Source organism: Schistocerca gregaria, chromosome 1, assembly GCF_023897955.1.
Source record: "Schistocerca gregaria isolate iqSchGreg1 chromosome 1, iqSchGreg1.2, whole genome shotgun sequence".
NCBI lineage: Eukaryota > Metazoa > Arthropoda > Insecta > Orthoptera > Acrididae > Schistocerca > Schistocerca gregaria.
Window position 1 is genome coordinate 967,342,321 of NC_064920.1, and position 23,725 is coordinate 967,366,045.

Consider the following 23,725-nt stretch of genomic DNA (forward strand, 5'->3'; position numbering starts at 1 on the left):
TTTTATGAGCCATTGTATTTACATACAATATAAATCGATTTTCGTCGTAGATGTAAATTTAGTAACAAACCATATCTCTGACATATAAATTGATATTGTAATAGTTGCACTCAAATACAAAAAAAGGTGTGTGTGTGTGTGTGTGTGTGTGTGTGTGTGTGTGTGTGTGTGTGTGTGTGTGTGTGTGTGTGTGTGTGTGGTGGTAAATATAAAAAGGCAGCTCTGGTGGATTATTATTGCAGTAGTATCTGTTTCATACAGTATTTTGAGGCTACAGTATAGCATACACAAGTGCTCTTGCTGAGATGGTAGAGCACTTGCCCGCGAAAGGCAAAGGTCCCGAGTTCGAGTCTTGGTCTGCCACACAGTTTTAATCTGCCAGGAAGTTTAATATTCAAGGTATTACCCAACCAGGCCGTAAGTGCTGTGCCAGTGAAGAAAAATCAAGCTAAACAAACATAAAAAGTATTCAATTCAACAGCTGTGTATAATCAAGAAAGTGATAACTAAATATGCAGTTGTCAATATTAAAGCCACTGAAAATGTGGCAAAACCTGTTAAATAAAAAAAGTGAACAGTGGTATCTGAGAGAAGAAATTCTTGAAAAATATAAATGTAAAGATTTCTCAAATAAACAGATTTATGTAGCACATATGAAATTAGGAAAGCTTTAGCCCACACTCATTTTGATTAATAATTAATCAGTGGCCAAATATGTTATCTGCATCATTTAATAATGCTAATGTTAAATTCATAATTGGCCATGGTAAAGTAGCATTGGATGTAGTAAATAAAGTTACTAATAGTTAAACCCCCCCCATGAACCATGGACCTTGCCGTTGGTGGGGAGGCTTGCGTGCCTCAGCGATACAGATGGCCGTACCGTAGGTGCAACCACAACGGAGGGGTATCTGTTGAGAGGCCAGACAAACGTGTGGTTCCTGAAGAGGGGCAGCAGCCTTTTCAGTAGTTGCAGGGGCAACAGTCTGGATGATTGACTGATCTGGCCTTGCAACATTAACCAAAACGGCCTTGCTGTGCTGGTACTGCGAATGGCTGAAAGCAAGGGGAAACTACAGCCGTAATTTTTCCCGAGGACATGCAGCTTTACTGTATGATTAAATGATGATGGCATCCTCTTGGGTAAAATATTCCGGAGGTAAAATAGTCCCCCATTCGGATCTCCGGGCGGGGACTACTCAGGAGGATGTCGTTATCAGGAGAAAGAAAACTGGCGTTCTACGGATCGGAGCGTGGAATGTCAGATCCATTAATCGGGCAGGTAGGTTAGAAAATTTAAAAAGGGAAATGGATAGGTTAAAGTTAGATATAGTGGGAATTAGTGAAGTTCGGTGGCAGGAGGAACAAGACTTCTGGTCAGGTGACTACAGGGTTATAAACACAAAATCAAATAGGGGTAATGCAGGAGTAGGTTTAATAATGAATAGGAAAATAGGAATGCGGGTAAGCTACTACAAACAGCATAGTGAACGCATTATTGTGGCCAAGATAGATACGAAGCCCACACCTACTACAGTAGTACAAGTTTATATGCCAACTAGCTCTGCAGATGATGAAGAAATTGAAGAAATGTACGATGAAATAAAAGAAATTATTCAGATAGTGAAGGGAGACGAAAATTTAATAGTAATGGGTGACTGGAATTCGAGTGTAGGAAAAGGGAGAGAAGGAAACATAGTAGGTGAATATGGATTGGGGCTAAGAAATGAAAGAGGAAGCCGCCTAGTAGAATTTTGCACAGAGCACAACTTAATCATAGCTAACACTTGGTTTAAGAATCATGAAAGAAGGTTGTATACGTGGAAGAACCCTGGAGATACTAAAAGGTATCAGATAGATTATATAATGGTAAGAGAGAGATTTAGGAACCAGGTTTTAAGTTGTAAGACATTTCCAGGGGCAGATGTGGACTCTGACCACAATCTATTGGTTATGACCTGTAGATTAAAACTGAAGAAACTGCAAAAATGTGGGAAATTAAGGAGATGGGACCTGGATAAACTGAAAGAACCAGAGGTTGTACAGAGTTTCAGAGAGAGCATAAGTGAACAATTGACAGGAATAGGGGAAAGAAGTACAGTAGAAGAAGAATGGGTAGCTCTGAGGGATGTAGTAGTGAAGGCAGCAGAGGATAAAGTAGGTACAAAGACGAGGGCTGCTAGAAATCCTTGGGTAACAGAAGAAATATTGAATTTAATTGATGAAAGGAGAAAATATAAAAATGCAGTAAATGAAGCAGGCAAAAAGGAATACAAACGTCTCAAAAATGAGATTGACAGGAAGTGCAAAATGGCTAAACAGGGATGGCTAGAGGACAAATGTAAGGATGTAGAAGCTTATCTCACTAGGGGAAAGATAGATACGGCCTACAGGAAAATTAAAGAGACCTTTGGAGAGAAGATAACCACGTGTATGAATATCAAGAGCTCAGATGGCAACCCAGTTCTAAGCAAAGAAGGGAAGGCAGAAAGGTGGAAGGAGTATGTAGAAGGTTTATACAAGGGCGATGTACTTGAGGACAATATTATGGAAATAGAAGAGGATGTAGATGAAGACGAAATGGGAGATACGATACTGCGTGAAGAGTTTGACAGAGCACTGAAAGACCTGAGTCGAAACAAGGCCCCCGGAGTAGACAACATTCCATTAGAACTACTGACGGCCTTGGGAGAGCCAGTCATGACAAAACTCTACCAGCTGGTGAGCAAGATGTATGAGACAGGCGAAATACCCTCAGACTTCAAGAAGAATATAATAATTCCAATCCCAAAGAAAGCAGGTGCTGACAGATGTGAAAATTACAGAACTATCAGTTTAATAAGCCACGGCTGCAAAATACTAACGCGAATTCTTTACAGACGAATGGAAAAACTGGTAGATGCAGACCTCGGGGAGGATCAGTTTGGATTCCGTCGAAATGTTGGAACACGTGAGGCAATACTGACCTTACGACTTACCTTAGAAGAAAGATTAAGAAAAGGCAAACCTACGTTTCTAGCATTTGTAGACTTAGAGAAAGCTTTTGACAATGTTGACTGGAATACTCTTTTTCAAATTCTAAAGGTGGCAGGGGTAAAATACAGGGAGCGAAAGGCTATTTATAATTTGTACAGAAACCAGATGGCACTCATAAGAGTCGAGGGGCATGAAAGGGAAGCAGTGGTTGGGAAAGGAGTGAGACAGGGTTGTAGCCTCTCCCCGATGTTATTCAATCTGTATATTGAGCAAGCAGTAAAGGAAACAAAAGAAAAATTTGGAGTAGGTATTAAAATTCATGGAGACGAAGTAAAAACTTTGAGGTTCGCCGATGACATTGTAATTCTGTCAGAGACAGCAAAGGACTTGGAAGAGCAGTTGAACAGAATGGACAGTGTCTTGAAAGGAGGATATAAGATGAACATTAACAAAAGCAAAACGAGGATAATGGAATGTAGTCAAATTAAATCGGGTGATGCTGAGGGAATTAGATTAGGAAATGAGACACTTAAAGTAGTAAAGGAGTTTTGCTATTTAGGAAGTAAAATAACTGATGATGGTCGAAGTAGAGAGGATATAAAATGTAGACTGGCAATGGCAAGGAAAGCGTTTCTGAAGAAGAGAAATATGTTAACATCGAATATAGATTTATGTATCAGGAAGTCGTTTCTGAAAGTATTTGTTTGGAGTGTAGCCATGTATGGAAGTGAAACATGGACGATAACTAGTTTGGACAAGAAGAGAATAGAAGCTTTCGAAATGTGGTGCTACAGAAGAATACTGAAGATAAGGTGGATAGATCACGTAACTAATGAGGAGGTATTGAATAGGATTGGGGAGAAGAGGTGTTTGTGGCACAACTTGACTAGAAGAAGGGATCGGTTGGTAGGACATGTTTTGAGGCATCAAGGGATCACAAATTTAGCGTTGGAGGGCAGCGTGGAGGGTAAAAATCGTAGAGGGAGACCAAGAGATGAGTACACTAAGCAGATTCAGAAGGATGTAAGTTGCAATAGGTACTGGGAGATGAAGCAGCTTGCACAGGATAGAGTAGCATGGAGAGCTGCATCAAACCAGTCTCAGGACTGAAGACAACAACAACAACAATAGTTAAACGAAATCTCATAGGTAGCAAAACTGCAGGTTTTCTTGACAAGGAACTACAGCAGAACAAAGGTTTGAGAAATAATAATAATGATGATAATAATAATAGTGCTTGCTTTTAAAAACATCAACAAGAAATTGCAACCACACAATGCTTTGCAGTAAAAGCAGACAAAGGCAATATATTTGAAGTTATGTGTAAAGACTATATTACAAAAACAAACAAAGAATTTAGAACAGGTAAGATTGTGAGCATAAAGAAAGATCCAACAAACAATTTTCAGTCACTTATTAAACAGCAGTGGAGAAATGTGATTTTCTACTTTCTGATAAGGAAATGAATAATTGTATAATGATAAAACCAGAAGCACTTAAACTAAGAGCACAGTGTAAAATACACAAACAAGGAATTTGCTTTAGACCTGTTGCAAATTACATAAATATTGCAGCATATCTACTTTTTAAAAAAATTAGTTTCTAAACCAATACTGTACATCTACCAAGAAATACAAAATTAGAAAAATCATGGACCAAGATTAAGGGGAGTTGGAATGCCCTAGCTCGAGAATCTTAAATTTTGTCATTTGGCTGTACTTCAGAAACTATTGAAGCAATTGAAATAAAACTTTTAGAGGATGTTAGATGTTACATTCCAAGTCTACTGAACTACAGTCATTGCCCCTCTGCCACGCTTTCTGGATATACAATTTTTCATTACATAGTTAAAAAAATTGTACTTTCTCCTAAATAATTTTATGCTTAACATTATGTTTTTCTTGTAGCTCAGTAGACTGAGAATATGTACGTTGCTACTCTCTGAAAATATAAATCCTCTATTCAGAGTGGTTTTCTGAGTCTTTGGGAAAACTGCAATTTTCAGGAATGGCTTCTCAAGTTTCCAAACACTAAAACCTATTTTTCTTTCATCAATCTTCTGACTGGTTTGAAGTGGCCCACCGTGAATTCCTCTCCTGTGCCCACTTCTTCGTCTCAGAGTAGCACTTGAAACCTACGACCTCAATTATTTGCTGTACATATTCCAGTCTCTGTTTTCATCTAGGGTTTTAGCCCTCTGCAGCTCCATCTAGTACAATGGAAGTCATTCCCTCATATCTTAACAGATGCCGTAACATCCTGTCCCTTCTCCTTGTCAGTGTTTCCCACATACTCCTTTCCTCTCCAATTCTGCGCAGAACGTCCTCATTCTTTACCGTATCAGTCCACCCATTGTAGCACCACATCACAAATGCTTTGATTCTCTTCTGTTTCAGTTTTCCCACAGTCCATATTTCACTGACATACAATGCTGTGCTCAAAATGTATATTCTCAGAAATTTCTTCCTAAAATTCAGGCCTTTGTTTGATACTAGTAGCCTTCTCTTGGCCAGGAATGCCCTTTAAGCCAGTGCTGGTGTGCTTTTGGTGTCCTCCTTACTCCATCCATCATTGGTTATTTTGCTTCCTGGGTAGCAGATTTCCTTTAGCTAATCTACTCCGTGACCCTCAATCCTGATGTTAAGTTTCACACTGTTCTCATTTCTGCTACTTCACATTACTTTCGTCTTTCTTCAATTTACTCTCAATCCTTATTCCGTACTCATTAGACTGTTCACTCCATTCAGCAGATCATATAATTCTTCTTCATTTTCACTCAGTTTAGCAATGTCATTGGTGAATTGTATAATTGATATCATTTCACCTTGAATTTTAATTCCACTCCTGAACCTTTCTTTTATTTCCATCACTGCTTCTTTGATGTATGGATTGAACAGTTGGGGTGAAAGACAACACCCCTGTCTTACATCATTTTTAATCTGAGCACTTTGTTCTTGGTTGTCCACTCTTGTTTTCCACCTTGGCTCTTGTGCGTATTGTGTATTATCCACCTCTCCCTATAGATTACACCTATTTTTCTCAGGATTTTGAGTAACTTGCACCACTTTACATTGTCAAACTCTTTTGCAGGTTGACAAATCCTATGAATGTGTCTTGATTTTTATTTAGTATTGTTTTCATTATCAATCACAACTTCAGAATTGCCTTTCCGGTGCTTTTACCTTTCCCAAAGCCAAACTGATTGTCCTCTAACACATCCTCAATTTTCATTTCAATTCCTCTGTATATTATTCTTGTAAGCAACTTGATTGCATAGGCTGTTAAGCTGATTTTATGCTAATTCTCACACTTGTCAGCCCTTGCAGTCTTTTGAACTGATGGATGATATTTTTCTGAAAGTCAGATGGTGTGTCATCAGTCTCATACTTTCTACACACTAACCTGAATAATCATTTTGTTGCCACTTCCCCCAATGATTTTAGTAATTCTGGTGGAATGTTATGTAACCCTTCAACCTTATTTGATCTTAAGCCCTCCAAGGCTCTCTTAAATTCTGATTCTAGTGCTGTATTCCTTATCTCTTCTAAATCGACTCCTGTTTCTTCTCCTGTCACATCAGACAAATCTTCCCCCTTATAAAGGTCTTCAACGTGTCTATCCTCTCTCTCCTCTGCATTTAAAAGTGGAATTTCCATTGCACTCTTAATGTTACAACCCTTGCTTTTAATTACACTGAAGGTTATTTGATTTCCGCATATGCTGAATCAGTCCTTCCGACAATCATTTCTTTTTAGATTTCTTCACATTTTTCAAGCAGCTATCTCATCTTAGCTTTCCTGCACTTCCTATTTATTTCATTCCTTAGCAAATTGTATTCCTATATTCGTGATTTTCCCCTCAACATGTTTGTACTTTCTTCTTTCATCAATCAGCTGAAGTATTTCTTCTGTTACCCATGGTTTCTTTGCAGTTACGTTGCCTTTGTTTTTCTTTCCAACTTCTGTGATTGCCCTTTTTAGGGATGTCCCTTCCTCTTCAACTTTACTGCCTTCCGAACTATTCCTTATTGTTGTATTTATAGCCTTAGAGAACTTCAAGTGTATCTCGTCATTCCCTAGTACTTCGGTATTCCACTTCTTTGTGTATTGCTTCTTCCTGATTAATCTCTTTAACTTCAGCCTACTCTTCATCACTACTACATTGTGATCTGAGTCTACATCTGCTCCTTGGTACACCTTACAATCCAGTATCTGATTTCGGGATCTCTGTCTGACCGTGATTTAATCTAACTGAAATCTTCCTGTATCACCCGGCCTTTTCCAAGTATACCTCCTCCTCTTGTGGTTCATGACAGAGTATTCACTATTACTGGCTGAAATTTATTACAGAACTCAAGTAGTCTTTCTTCTCTCTCATTCCTTGTCCCAAGCCCATATTCTCCCATAACCCTTTCTTTTACTCTTCCCCTTACAACTGCATTCCAGTCCCCCACGACAATTAGATTTTCTTCTTGCTGTACATACTGTATTACCCCTTGAATATCCTCATATAATTTCTCTCTCTCTTCCATCTTTAACTTGCGACATCAGCATGTCTACCAGAACTATTGTTGTCAGTGTTGGTTTGCTGTCGATTCTGATAATCCACTCCTGGAAATTGAAATAAGAACACTGTGAATTCATTGTCCCAGGAAGGGGAAACTTTATTGACACATTCCTGGGGTCAGATACATCACATGATCACACTGACAGAACCACAGGCACATAGACACAGGCAACAGAGCATGCACAATGTCGGCACTAGTACAGTGTATATCCACCTTTCGCAGCAATGCAGGCTGCTATTCTCCCATGTAGACGATCGTAGAGATGCTGGATGTAGTCCTGTGGAACGGCTTGCCATTCCATTTCCACCTGGCGCCTCAGTTGGACCAGCGTTCGTGCTGGACGTGCAGACCGCGTGAGACGACGCTTCATCCCGTCCCAAACATGCTCAATGGGGGACAGATCCAGAGATCTTGCTGGCCAGGGTAGTTGACTTACACCTTCTAGAGCACGTTGGGTGGCACGGGATACATGCGGACGTGCATTGTCCTGTTGGAACAGCAAGTTCCCTTGCCGGTCTAGGAATGGTAGAACGATGGGTTCCAGGATGGTTTGGATGTACCGTGCACTATTCAGTGTCCCCTCGACGATCACCAGAGGTGTACGGCCAGTGTAGGAGATCGCTCCCCACATCATGATGCCGGGTGTTGGCCCTGTGTGCCTCGGTCGTATGCAGTCCTGATTGTGGCGCTCACCTGCACGGCGCCAAACACGCATACGACCATCATGGGCACCAAGGCAGAAGAGACTCTCATCGCTGAAGATGACACGTCTCCATTCGTCCCTCCATTCACGCCTGTCGCGACACCACTGGAGGCGGGCTGCACGATGTTGGGGCGTGAGCGGAAGACGACCTAACGGTGTGCGGGACCGTAGCCCAGCTTCATGGAGACGGTTGCGAATGGTCCTCGCCGATACGCCAGGAGCAACAGTGTCCCTAATTTGCTGGGAAGTGGCGGTGCGGTCCCCTACGGCACTGCGTAGGATCCTACGGTCTTGGCGTGCATCCGTGCGTCGCTGCGGTCCGGTCCCAGGTCGACGGGCATGTGCACCTTCCACCGACCACTGGTGACAACATCGATGTACTGTGGAGACCTCACGCCCCACGTGTTGAGCAATTCGGCGGTACGTCCACCCGGCCTCCCGCATGCCCACTATACGCCCTCGCTCAAAGTCCGTCAACTGCACATACGGTTCACGTCCACGCTGTCGCGGCATGCTACCAGTGGAGCTCCGTATGCCACGGCAAACTGGCTGACACTGACGGCGGCGGTGCACAAATGCTGCGCAGCTACCGCCATTCGACGGCCAACACCGCGGTTCCTGGTGTGTCCGCTGTGCCGTGCGTGTGATCATTGCTTGTACAGCCCTCTCGCAGTGTCCGGAGCAAGTATGGTGGGTCTGACACACCGGTGTCAATTAGTTCTTTTTTTCCATTTCCAGGAGTGTAGTAACACTATCGCTGAACTGTTCACAGTAACACACTCTCTGCCCTATCTACCTATTCACAATGAATCCTACTCCTTTTATACCATTTTCTGCTACTGTAATTGATATTACCCTATACTCATCTGACCAGAACTCCTTGTCTTCTTTCCGTTTCACTTTACTGACCTCTACTGCATCTAAAGTGAGCCTTTGCATTTCTCTTTTCAGGTTTTCTAGCTTCCCTACAATGTTCAAGCTTCTGATATACCATTCCCCAAATCTTAGCACATTATCCTTTCATTGGTTATCCGATCTTTTTCTCACAGTCACCTCATCCTTGCCTGTCTGCTCTCAGAGATCCAAATGTGGAACTATTCAGGAATCTTTTACCAGTGGCGAGACCATCATGACACTTTTTCAGTTACGGGCCACGAGCCCTGTGGGTACTCATTATGTGTCTTTAATGCAGTGGTTTCTGTTGCTTCTCCATCCTCATGCCATTGATCATTGCTTATTCTTCCTCCTTTATGGGCAGCTTCCCATCCCAAGCACAAAAGAGTGCCCTGAACCACTGTCCACTCCTCCAACCTCTTTGACAAGGCCATAGGCAGAATGAGGATGACTTATTGTGCGGGGTGTTTTCGGCCACCAATGTTGATTATTAATCGAAATTTAAGTGTTGGTGGGTTTTGAACCTGGGACCAAGGACATTCTGATTACTACTCAAGGACACTACCTCTAGATCACAGATGCATCCTCTTACTTAAAATATGCTTTTTTTTAAATTATTTTACTTATTTAGGAGCACCCTGCACCATACTGTGTATCATATTCTTCATCTTTTTCCAAGTTTCTTACTGTTTTCTACTGTCTGGACTCCTTAGTGGCCAATTGTGCTGCATAATGTGCTGTATTGGTATGAACCTTGTCCATCCATTCAATTTCTCTGATGCAGTTTGCTCCAGGATTAATTCCCATATGCTGTAGCACTTTCAGCATACCAATGTTGCCACCATTAAAAGCAATGATAGCATCACTGACCCCACCCCCCATTTTAGTGTATTCATTCTACCAAAAAAAAATTTGGTAAGTGAATCCATGTGAGATTACTGAAAGATTGATTTGGATTTTGAGTCTGATCTCGCAGACACTTTGCGATAATTCAGGATTTGCCAGGTCTCTGTAAATATGTTTTATGACATTCATGACAGCTGCTGTGATTAAATGTTTCTGGCTGTGTGAACTGTTTGAGTACTGGGCATTGTGGTAATTGCACCTTGAATCTGGTCTGGGTGGGCAAAGTTAATATATTGGTTTTGTTCATCTGTTGCAGTCTGTGGAAGAAGATATCCGTACTGTAGTCCATCTGTAATTTTGTCTGCCAGCCAGTCTCTTATGGTTTTACCATCAGAAAGTTTCTTGTCTTTCAAACTTTATTTCAGCTTTGTCAACCTGGTGTCCATCCTCTTCTGGACATTACCAACACATTCCTGTTTTGTGACACTCGTATCACAATAAGGCTGAGTGGCTATTACACTGTTATATTCTTCTGAGCCCTCATCACCTAAGAACTTAGTGTAACAGATACCCCTTCCATTCATAGATAAAAAAAAAAAAAACAGTAGCTGCAGAAGCCTCCACACCTCCACTTGTTCCTTCATAATTTCTGTCACAGATACATCTTCTTCATTTTGTGATTTACATTTATTACAATGTTTTGTTACAGCCTGGAAGTCTATTACCTTTCCAGTATCCACATTGTTCACCATAGCAACAGAATTCTTAGAGCTGTAGCCATACTTCTGCTAAGTGCCATCAAAAGCTGGTGGTATGTGAGTCATACCATCATTTATTTCAACTGCTTCATTTGCAGCACCCTTCATTTACCCACAGGCAACAGATTCCACAGCAGCTCCAATAAATCCTGTGTATTTGTTGCTTTTACAAGGTGGGCATGATTTATTCATCACAGCACACATCATTTCTGTTGTAGTGTGTCCTTTGCAAATAGCTCTCAATCCATAAAACCTAAAATTTACTTTAAAAAAATTATCTGTACACTTATCAGAATTCCAAAATGAATGAGCATGTTTACAACTAGCACAATTGCTATCTCAGTGGACATCCCAAGATATGACAATAACTTAACAGGCGAAAGGATGGTGCAGGGTGAGTCATTTGTTGCTTCACAGTAGTTCGTAATCCTTTATTAACAAGATATACTGAAAACCCCAGTATCATACAAATGAATAGTAACTGTTTGAGATTGATTTCAGGGCAACAAACCAGAAAGACCAAACTTACAACAAAGTAACCCCGACAGAACAGGAAGTTTAAGGCAAGTTAACACAAGTTACGTAAGGTAATTTAATAACCCCTTTAATTAGTTGCAATATGTTTTTATGGGACAAGTAATGCCTCTATAAAATAACAAGTTCAACATTCATAAAAATACAACTCGAGAGCCCTTTAGTACACACAAAATTTCAACCAGGCAAATGCGACTTCTCTACAGTTAGAGAAAGAGCATTACTATAACAATTTGAGAATCATTCTTCAGATAGTAATTTTGAAACATGGAAGGTGGACCTAATTTAGAAAAAAATTGTAAGTTTAAGATTATGATTAATATAACTTGAGGGTGCTTTTGGTGCTAGCAATTTAGAAACGGAAGGATAATCCCCTTTTTTTCAAAATTTACAGGTTCAGCATTTCACAAACTGGAGGAGCTCTTTGACATTAGCAACTTTCCAAATGGGAATGTAAGTTCAGCATCTGAAGCCCCTTAGGCATTAGCACTTTCTCAAATAGGAATGGTTTCAAAATTTTCAAGATGTACATGTTCAGTATTTCACCAGTCTCTTTGCCATAAGCAGTTTTTCAAAAAGGAAAGGCAAAAATATTTTAAAATTTATGATGAAATGTTTGTAGTGCCCCTTTGGGAACTAGCAATTTTGGAACAGAAAGGTTACAACAACTGTAAAATTTACAGTTTCAGCCATCCACAACTAAAGAACTAAAAGATCTTCCAATCAAAGCAAATTTTAAGGCATCAATAACAAGACAAAGCTAGTCTGGTGGAGGGAAGGCTTGGCTAGGATAACTTACAGTAGCAGACAGTTTGATTTAAACTTAAGTCCGAATGCCATAAGGATTAAGAACTTTCTTATAGAGAGATGCCATAGCAAGTGAGGACGCCGTGCTGTATCAGTGGCTACCGCAAGACGGAACGGAACACCATGCTGCACACACATACACAGACGATGTGAGCTGGTCGTACCCGATGAATTGTTGATTTTAGGATAACACACCGGGGCCAGCAGCAACAGTCCTACAAACAACTTGGGAAGCTTGTGCAAGACTGAGCCTCAAAAATAAGTAAATTCTCAAGGCCCAACACAAGAATACAAAATGCAAACCTCGTCCCAGACACCAACCGAAATCTAAGTGTTACAGTGACTGCATAATTAAAACAAAGGTGATTAACAAATTAATTGTTTAACAGTGGTGCCCAGATATGACAATTTGCAGATCACAGTAGTAGTAAAATATACAACAATAAATTCCTCCATGTAGGAGAAGTACCAGATCTCACCAAGACCATCCAATGTGAGTACAGAAAACGAGCTAACATCATTGCGCCATTGGTATTTGCTTATCATAACCATGCCTGATGTTACAGTTCATGCAAGTCTGGCAACCGAGAACTAGCCACCTTAAAGGTCAGGCTCGATATTCGACATCAGTGGTCCTTAATATATATGTGATGCCCTAGAGCATATTACAATCCATTTAATTTCACACCTAAGCAATAATGACAAAGGAAATTGAAATCCTGAACAAATTGCAGTAAAAAGAAAAACACAGTTTAAATACATTCAAATACATCATCCATAAAGGGAGTTCACACAGAGAGGGTGTATTTAGTACCTTGAGTATGGAGTGATGAAGAACAGCCTGCAAACCAGCCTAACAGGAGCAAGTCCTTCACCGGTGCATAGGTGCCAAAATCCATAAACAGTAGTACCATAGGGTAGGGCAGGTGGTTGCCAGAGAAATCATCATGGTCACAACACCCACATCAGCAGTTTGCCACTCCCAAATCCAGATAGTCAACTGGATGAAACAGTATAGAACACAGCACTCCACACCAACACGGCCCTGTACAAGTAGTCATCCACTTGGACGAACAACTGCTAATCAGGCTCCGTAATGGCATGCTTAAAGTTCATCACTCGTTCCTCTCTCTCATTGTTCCATCATCCATCAACAAGCTGCCTCCAACTCCCTCTAACCAAAGAGCCCAACTACAAGACGACCAAAGCACCACCCACTGGTGTGATAGGAAAACGGATTGCGCCAGTAAGCGAACATATAACAGCAGAAAACAAACCAACATGGCTCAACAATCAATGATATGTTTCCTGGCTACTCCGTTTGATACGTCACTGCCTTCATGTAAACTAACTAGCCCTCCCATGCTTCACCACACACACATTCACCCAGCACCTTTGTTAGTATGTTTAACTCTATTGGAATATAACTTAACATATCTTTTTCAGAAAACTGTGTTTCACAATGTTTTATTTTATTCTTCAAAGCACTAATGGGTACTTCTCTAGATACTGATGATTTGGGCTGTGTTCTGTAACTTCGCACACCACATGTTCAACACAGTGTTTCCCTTTCTTTGAAAATATATTGTCATGAAACCCGTGTTTCTTAAAAATACCCCATTTTGGTGTCACATTTTAGTTTTTTAGAGATGTACCTGTTTATTCATCACTTTTCCTCAAGAAAACATTAGCATTTCCACATACAATGTGTGTTTATACTACAAAATTCTATGATACTGTTTTCAACAGTGCTACCAGTTCACACAACATTATTTCACCTTTATAACACTGTGATCCACAACATTGTATATAAAAAGTTACCAATATTGTTAGATCTTGGAGTAATGCATGTAAAAATTTTAACATTTTCAACCGATATAGGCAATATTTAAAAAAAAAAAAAAAAATACTTCCCATGTAAGTGATACATATACCATTTTATTCAGAAAATTACAATTGTTATAAAGAAATAAAAAATCCAAAAAATGTGAAAAAATACCAGTAAGTGAGAAAATTTCATTTCTTTAGATGTCATTAGTCTCTAATCAAATGTTCTATATATTGAAATCACAAGAAATAACGTACCAGAATTTGGCAAATCAGCCAACCAGAAATAGAACTATCACAAAGTTACTTCAGTTTCCAAAGAGAAATATACAAACAGAATGATGGGTTGCCATTGGGGAGCTGCCTTGCAGAAACCCAAGCAAGTTTTTTCTTAGATACACACAAAATAAATTTTTCAGAGAACAAATGTAGTGGGCCAATAGTCACTTATTACCAATGTTATGGTGATGATACCCTGATATTCTTTTTAATGGAAATAATGACAAAATTAAAAAATAAAAATAGTCATTTATTATTGACATTATGGTGATGATGCCTTTATTCGTTCTAGTGGACATAATGACAAAGTTAATGAATTTTCCCAATAAATGAAGCATAAGAAAATAGCATCAGATTTACTGTAGAATATGAAACAGACAAGAGCATAAACTTGTCATGCGAAAAAATAGCTAATGAGAATAGCAACCATAAATCTGACACATTTTGTAAACCAACCACAAGTGACTGTATAATATATAATTCATGTCGCCCACTAGCACATAAAGCAGCTTATTTTCATGCCATGGTAGATCGCATCATTCAAGTTCCACTTACCAAAGAAAACATGAACACGGAATTGGATACAATTAAAATTGTAGTCACAAATAATGCTTAAAATCCCAATGTAGGTGATAAAATATACAGAAAGAAAATTAAGGCCAAATTTGCAAATGAAAATGATGAAATAGCATTAGCGAAAGAAGAAAGAAAACTTCATTACCCTATCACCTTTTGAGAAATATTTCTCAAAAAATGAGAAACACATTTTGTCATAGTAATTTAAAATGAGCTCTTGCACTGAAAATAATCTATCAAAGCAAAGCTCCACATTCTGGCCCTGATGGGCAAGTAGTGACCAACCAGTTGCCAAGTCATTCTACCAATGGCATCGTTTAATACAGTATGGAGGATGTGATGTCAGCACACAGTCTTCCAGTAGTTGTTGGCTTTCATGGCCTTTCAGCCATCACTTCTCATTAATGTTACTCCTATGTTGGCTTCAAGAGCCTAAGTGCGCTCCATTCCAGTCCTCCTCCCAATGAAAAGTTCATAAGAGTACCCAGAATTAAACCAGAGTCCTCAGCATAGCAGCCAGACAAACTGACCATTGATCTGCAGAACTAGATGAAAATAAACACAGGCTGAAAATAAGAAATGGAACAGACAAAGCTAAAAAAATATCAGGAATATATAAAATTAAATGTAATGACTAAATCAAACATGACCACAGTTTCTGGCAGCTGTACCAGACTATGACTAGGAACAGCAGTGCATGATGGGAGAGGCCTCTCCTCTCATGCTCTGCTGTTCGTAGTATGGCTTCAGCTGCCAGAGACTGTGGACGGAGGTGTGTGTGTGTGTGTGTGCGTGTGTGTGTGTACTTTTGACAAAGGCCTTTTTATTTTAATTACAGATAACATAAATCAATTTTTATCAAACATATTTTAATATAAAACCATATCTCTTGCCACAAATCAATGTTGTAACAGTCATACAAAAATATGACAAAACAAAAGCAGATCATAACTGAAAAATAACATGTAGGATCTTATACTGAAAGTAAAAATTACTCATACGGTATGTGTATAATGTGTAGTTAAATGAAAATGAAATGTATGGAAAAAAGTAAGTAAACTGTGTATTATTTCAAAAGTAACCATCATAATTGTTAATACATTAATCCCAATGTGAGACAAGATCGTCAGTGCTTTCATGGAAAAATACTTGCAGTTTGCCTACTGAACCATGATTGTACCCAAGCATGCACCTCTTTGTCCAAAGCAAATTGATGTACACAAATGTCTTCTTCAGGGCTCCAAAAACGTGGATATCATTGTGATGTTTAATGCTTTCCCGGCGTACTGATTGTTCCATAAAAACACAGGAAAACTGCCGGATGTCAGTAACGTTCTGCCACGATATTTCAACTCAGAGTCTTCTGGCCATCTTCAGGTGAGTACCACTGTAGTAGTAGTAGTAGTAGTAGTAGTAGTAGTGGTGAGTAAGCGCTGAGCTCTGCTATTTAAAGCCATACTGAGGTGACATTGTGCATGCGCTGCTCAGCGTCGCTTTAAATAGCAGAACTCAGCATGTACTACTACAGTGGTACTCAACTGAAGATGCTCAGAAGACTCTGCACTGAAATATTGTGGCAGGACGTTACTGACATCCGGCAGTTCTCCCGTGTTTTTATGGAACAATATGGATATCAATTGACATTATTACATTCAACTGGAAGTATGAGGGTGTTTTGCCTGTCTCATATATCTTGCACATTTCGCCTGTATCATATATCTTGCACATCATTTGGATTAGTTTTGTCATGGCTGGATTTCCTAAGAACGTCTATAATTCTGAGGGAATGTCATCTACTCTAAGGGCCTTGTCTTAACTTAGACCATTCAGTGCTACTGTTTTTCCTTCTCTTCCTTGGCATTTTGATATGAGCACTGAAGAGACTTAATGATTAGTTTATAATTGTTTTTTATGCTATTGAGCTAACTTTTTCCAAGTATATAAGGCATAAGACTGCTGAATGTTTGATATAGTCAAGTGAGATAATGCATTTTTTGATACAAAGGCCTTTAATTTGGGAGAATGAGAAGGCTCATGCTCTGTCCAGCCATCCTGGCTTATGTTTTATCAGGAGAGCGGATGAAAGTTTTGTACAAAAATAGCAAGTATGAAGTGAAAAATGTCATATACTATGTAAACAATCTTAGTTTATAAATTGCATACAGTTTTCGAGTGCTTTCTGATACGGATTGTGGAAAGTGATCAACTTCTCAAAACCTGTAAGCACTAATTTTGTCAAAATAGAGCAGAAATCTGTCTCAGAATTAGATCAGCCGTTGCCAGCATGGTAACTTATAATTATCATTCCTATCCATAGTATATCTTGATAAGTTGGTTGGGAGACTTACTGCTCATTTCACTTTAATTTATTCATTTCATACTTTGTTTGTGATCCTTTCTCTCGTAATTTCTTTCAGATGAAATGTGCTTAATCCATTGAATTCTGATATACAATGAAAAATCTGCAGTTACTAGATTTCTGTACTAATACTACCTCTGTAGCTTAAATTGTCTTTCTTGGACCAAATAATAATTATCTTTTAATATTTTTCTAATATCATCTAAGAGGGAAGGCTGAAATAATTTTGTTTGATGAAGCTGTTTCTTATATGGTTCCATGTGCCTCACACATGCATTCTTTTCTTTTAAATGGCTTTAATTTTGTTTTTTTTTGTTTTTCTCTTCTCTATTAGGTGGTCCTGTTAGTTTACTGGCACTGCAAGGAATTTTTACTCTCATACAACATCATAATCTGTAAGTGACTACATTATAACAACTTTATGTTGCTGATATTGTGTGCTGTAATGAGAACAGAATTTTATTTTTTATAGGGAGTATCCTAACATTTACAAGAAGCTATATTCATTATTTGAGCCAGAGATATTCCACACTAAATACAAGGCTCGGTTATTCTACTTATCAGACATTTTTCTGAGTTCGACGTAAGTATGGCCAAATTTGTTTTGTTTCTTTCTTCTTTTAGTGCTGATTTGAGCTTGATTAGGATAATACTTTTCTTTTATCTGTTTACAAAGTGCTTTTATTTTTTCATTAATCAAAATTATATTACTTTTCTGGCCTCCATTTAGACATCTTCCAGAGAACTTAGTTGCAGCATTTGTGAAACGTCTCTCAAGGCTTGCTCTTCTGGCACCACCACAGGACATTTTGATCATATTAAGATTTGTGGGAAACTTGTTAATACGCCATCCAGGCTTGCAGATACTTGTGAACTGTACGCAAGGACAGCAAGGTATGCATTATACTTACTGTTGCAATATGCTAAAACATCATTTATTTTGTGCCACATTTTTCAGTCCCTGTAATTTCAGAGGTTGTGTAAATTTTGACTATAGCTCAAGAACCATAGTGTTATTTACACTATACTGGATGTCCAACAAATGAGAAGTTACTGCTCGTGTTCTCCTCCCCCCCCCCTCCTCCTCCTCCTCCTCCTGCTCCTCCTCCTGCTCCTCCTCCTCCTCCTCCTCCTCCTCCTGGAAAGACTGAAGAAATATGGCCTATAAAGGAGTGTGTCCATTAGCAAATAACTTATGAGGCATTTGCTGAGGTGTTTACATTAGAACAAAAGCTTGTGCAAGTTTCCTTCTGCGAGTCAATTCAGAAAGTTAAGCCCAGGAATTTGCAGCAAGCATATGCAGAAGTGTTTCCACGAGAGTTGCATTGTAAGATAGGCAAGTGAAAGTTTATATTGTGATGCTTAAAAACAAGAGCTGGCGGCACTGGTGTTGCATTATTATTATTGAGGAAAAATCATGAAAAAAAATTAAGAAAAAAAGAATTGCTTGGGTGAAGAAATGGATACAGAGTTCTGCATATTTTAAGTTGTCAAGAGACACTATTGAATGGAATAAAATCAGAGAATATCACTAAGCTTGTGAAAGCCTTCTGAGAACGTCATGTACTAATTTTGAACATCTCTTTCCTGTTGTACAATCAAATGTTCAAAAACAGGATGCAGAACTGCAGCAAGCTCTATCACCAAGAGATGACCTTTTCTGTACCCTTTGATTTTTACAAACAGTATTTATTAATGTTGTGACAAATGTATCGCATTTATGTTTCTGCCAACAACAACAACAACAACAACAACAACAACAAAAATCAGGTAACATTTAAAGACATCTATACTACCATTCCACTTTCTCTTCTGGTAAAACAAAGTAATTGACAAATTCATTCTGCAGTGCAGTGCCTTGCCTTTGGTGGTCAGCTATTTATGTTTAAGGGCTCCAGTGGTACAATTGCTTTGGTCCAACTCTCTTTGCACCATTCTCCTTTTTGACACTGACAATTCCATACTGGTAAGGAATTCGTGCAACTCCTGCAAGCTGAAGAAAAACTTCTAGCAACTGGCAAGTTCGACAACTACTTGCAGCAAGATGTTAAGAAACTGTTTCCATTAACTCACAGAAGCTACTTCTGTAAGATGATAAAATTTGCATAAATTGACTTGCTGGTGCTATCTTCATATGAAAGAACTTGCAGAAGCAGCTGTTGCAAGTGACTTACAGGAGTTTACTTGCCATTGGACACATGCCATGATACAAGACAATCCCTGAAGCTAGTGATTTTGATCCAGTAATGGTAAGCCCTGGTAGAATGTAAATAATTTAGGAATGTAAATTACAGCTCACTGAATAGCACGCATGCATTCATGCATGTGTGCGCGCGCGCGCGCCCACCCACACACACACACACACACACACACACACACACACACACACACACACACACACACACACACACACATACACACTTACTCTCCTGTTCATTGTCATTGAACACTTCTCAAGTTCACCTGTACCAATGCCATTGTCACATTCCTAGCCCTCTCCCTCCCTCCCTCCCTCCCTCCTTTTCCACTTGCCCACTCCACCCAATACACTCTGTCAAGTTACTGAACTGAAACTAGCAAAGTTTCAATGTTTTTATTTCCCTCCCGATAACTCAATGCACCTACTGCTTGGTGAATTGTTGCCTTTGTTCCTAAATTACTTGACTAAGACCATTGGATACTATTAGAGAGAAATGAGACTGAGATCCACATCTTCCATTTTGTGATTTAGCTTTAGAATAACTTTCCTAAATTATGTGACATGAGTAGCAAGATAGTTCCTTAAAGTGCACTGTCAATGTCATTTTCTTATTCCAGCTGTAAATTCAGAAACAGTCATTTCCAGTTTGTTATCATCAGCACAGTTCTAGTAGTACTCTGTTAAAACCAGTTCTTTTCGCCACTGTGGCTTTCTCTTATCAATCTTGAAGATGCATTAAAGCAGAAAATGAGTCAATTGTGTATACAAGCAGAGTTTGTTCTAGATGCTGCATTTATTGATATGCATTGTTTTGTTAGTCTCCAGTGAATGTTGGGTAAATCCACTTAGAAATCATATGATTGAACAGAAGCTTGCTGGTGATGCACTAATAGTAAATTTACTTGTCGATGTATAAGCTTCATAGCAAACATGACTACCAAAATAATTAATATAGCTGACAGTGAAAACTCTTTGTTTGTCAGTTAAAGGTAAATGTAATGTTTTGTTTTATCAGTTTTTTTACACAATATACTTTGTTTTCAAGGCAGTTCATAGGTTTTCACAAATTGATTCCTCGTTGCAGGCGATTATTGTCTTCTAATGTAGGGGATTGAAAATGATCAGTTATTTGGGTGTAAAAGTATGTCAAACTTTGGCTCTGAGTTAAACTAGAAAATAACATGGTGTAATGTGGTTAAACAAAAAAGTGTTGAGTTTAAGGTTAAAAAATTGAAAATAAAAGCACAGTAAAGTCTGAAGAAATTCTAATTTGAATGTAAAAAAGAGCATTATGTTGTTTTAAATTGCAATTGTTATGCTTATAATGTTTGAAGCCATATCAGAATGCCAGTTTCTATTCATTTTCCTTCCACTTAAAATGAGGGATCTTCGAAATAGTGCTCTAGGGTCAACGTGAAAAGTTAATGAGCCACTTGATTCATGACATATATGACCTGCCATGAAACAAAGCTATTCTTGGAAATTCTTATGGAAGTTCTCACCTTATAGCAACAAGAAATAGAATCAGTAGCATTTACCAAAACTTTTCCAGTATTTGCCTGCCAAAATATCATTTCTGTAGAAAAAATATTGAGTTTACTTCTACAGGAGTCCATATTAGACTTTTATGGTGGGATTTCTTTGCATATGGGAGATTTGGCTGTTTAATGTTTGCTTGATTCAAGTGTTGTATTGTAACAACAAAACACTTCACTGAAAAAAATTTAGGTGGCTGTGCAGAAACATATGATTTTTTAGTAATTGTTCTCTGTATGTCCTCCAGTACAGCTAAAAAGAAGTTGATTCTCTGGACATTATATTGTGCTAAACTTAACTTCTGTGGAAAGATATCTGGTAAATTTTGTAAAGTACATAGTATTAGAACTTCACACCGAGCGAGGTGGCGCAGTGGTTAGACACTGGACTCGCATCTGGGAGGGCGGCGGTTCAATCCTGCGCCTGGCCATCCTGATTTAGGTTTTCCGTGATTTCCCTACATCACTCCAGGCAAATGCCGGGGTGGTTCCTTTCAAAGGGCACAGCCAACTTCCTTCCCCGTCCTTCCCTAATCTGATGAGACCGATGACCTCACTGTCTGGTCTCCTTCCCCCAACAAACCAACCAAACCAATCTATTAGAACTTCCAGGCAAATTATAACTGAATGCTGGACTGTGATTCAAACCTAGGACCTTTCCTTTCATGAGCAGTGTGCTTACCAACTGAGGTACGCAGACACAACTTATAACCAACAGGTCATGTCATGTTTTGAGTAGTGCCTTTGTGTCTCCATTGGTAAAGGCATTGACCCCTGAAGGCAAGGTTGAGAAATCAAGTCCCAGTCCAGCACACAATCTGAATCTGCCAGGAAGTTTCAAAAGAGTGGAAGATTCTTTCCAGTAGCCAGTATTAACTTTACAACTGATTTTTCAGTAAGTATTACTAGTTGTGTTTTGTGACTACTATCTTACACACGCATATGCACACGCACACTTCCAGTCACTAGAATCACTGATATCCAGAGCAGACTGTTATGTGTCAGTAAACTCTTTAAAAAAAATAGCACCTGTCTCATTATTCAGTTTCCAGTAATCCATAAATTGGACACTTGTCTTGATGATAATATAACTTCAAATTCAGTGAAAAGGATAGTTGCTACTACCCATATAGCAGATGCTGAGTCACAGAAAGGCACATCAGAAAGACTGCCAGAAAGTCAGTTTTCGCCCAACAAGGCCATTGTCAAAAATAGACACCATATATATGCGCGCAGCTGAAACCAGACTGCAAGCACCAGAGCGTTACAGGAGAGACAACGATGTGGGAGTAAGGAGGAGACTAGGGTGGGCAGGAGGAGGAATAGGAGAATGCCCTGCTGCTTGCAGTTTGGCTCCAGCTGCCAGAGACTGTGGTCGTGTGTGTGAGAGTTGGGTTTTGCGAGCGCACGCACGTGCGCACGTGTGTGTGTGTGTGTGTGTGTGTGTGTGTTTTGTCTATTTTTGACAAAGGACTAGTTGCCTGAAAGCTAACTTTCTGACAGTCTTTTTGTTGTGGCTTTCTGCGACTCAGCATCTTCGCTATCTGGTGAGTAGCAACTATCCTTTTCATTATATTGTTACATTCCGTTGAGGATTTTCCACTATTTAGCTTCTAATTCTGCACTTATTCATGATTTAAAAGTAGTAGTCAGATGAAACATGAATTGCCACTAACGCTTACTATTCTATGCCTACAGTGATTGCATATCAACCTCAACTTCTCTTCTTTCTTTGTCGTTCCACATTTTACTACTACCCCCTGTTGTATTTTCCTTTCTTCTATTCATGTCATTTTCAACTGCTTATTTTTTGTGTGTTCTAAATCTAATATATTATTCTTAAAACAGTTGCTGCTGTTCGCTTTCTGTTTTTTCCAGTTATGCGAAATTGTTTCCATTTAGTTCTTTTCTTGTTTCTGTAATCCTTGCTGTTGCTACTCCTATTGTGTTCTCATTCATTCAGTGTAGAGTTTCCAGAGAAGATTAATCTGCACTTTGCTATTACTTCTACTACTTTCTATATATTTTGATAGTGCTCCTTGGTATTCTCATGTTCCAGCCATGTGTAGTTTGTAATACACCCATTACTTTTTAATAATCCATGTTCCAAGTATTTATATTCTCTATACTTTATAGTTCATTGTTATGCTTTCACATGATTATAAACATACTGGTCTTACCACTATGGTGTAATGATTTAGTTTTGTATTTTTAGAGATGCAATTCTTGTAGTAGATTATTTTAGTTATACTGTATGCTCATTCCATTTTACTAAAGTTTACATCTATTGCAAATATTTCTAATTCGTACTGATGTGTTGTTATTCCAATATATTTAAATTTACTAACTTGCTTGATTTTATATGTTCGTGTTTCTATTTTGTTGCATGTTTAGATTACTCATGAAAATCCCCCCCCCCCCTCCCCCCCGCCAGCATCTCGTGGTCGTGCGGTAGCGTTCTCGCTTCTCACGCCCGGGTTCGTTTCCCGGCGGGGTCAGGGATTTTCTCTGCCTCGTGATGGCTAGGTGTTGTGTGATGTCCATAGGTTAGTTAGGTTTAAGTAGTTCTAAGCTCTAGGGGACTGATGACCATAGATGTTAAGTCCCATAGTGCTCAGAGCCAGCCAACCCCCCCTCCCCCCCAGCTGAACTTATGGGACTAGTTTTATTGCCTATTCTCTGATAGGTGTACGTGATAACACTTAAGAACCACAGTAAAATAACAAATAATGGAAAATGTACAAAAGGAGAGTTGTGCTTTCACTCATCAGTTTGGCATAAATTTGATTCTGTGTTTAATCAAACAAAATTCATTTTCTGTTTCATGTTTTCTGTTGCTTTATTGTTTATCAGCTGACTCATAA

At 39.1% G+C, this 23,725-nt stretch overlaps 1 protein-coding gene across 1 annotated transcript in view; it reads left to right on the top strand.

The window, feature by feature from the left end:
* LOC126276491 (nucleolar complex protein 4 homolog A-like) overlaps positions 1 to 23,725 on the top strand; it is a 132,498-nt gene that overhangs the window by 80,335 nt on the left and 28,438 nt on the right. The window contains exons 6-8 of the mRNA XM_049977280.1: positions 17,461 to 17,521; positions 17,599 to 17,709; positions 17,857 to 18,020. Of these exons, the coding sequence (XP_049833237.1) occupies positions 17,461 to 17,521; positions 17,599 to 17,709; positions 17,857 to 18,020 (336 nt within the window). The remainder of the gene's footprint in view (positions 1 to 17,460; positions 17,522 to 17,598; positions 17,710 to 17,856; positions 18,021 to 23,725) is intronic.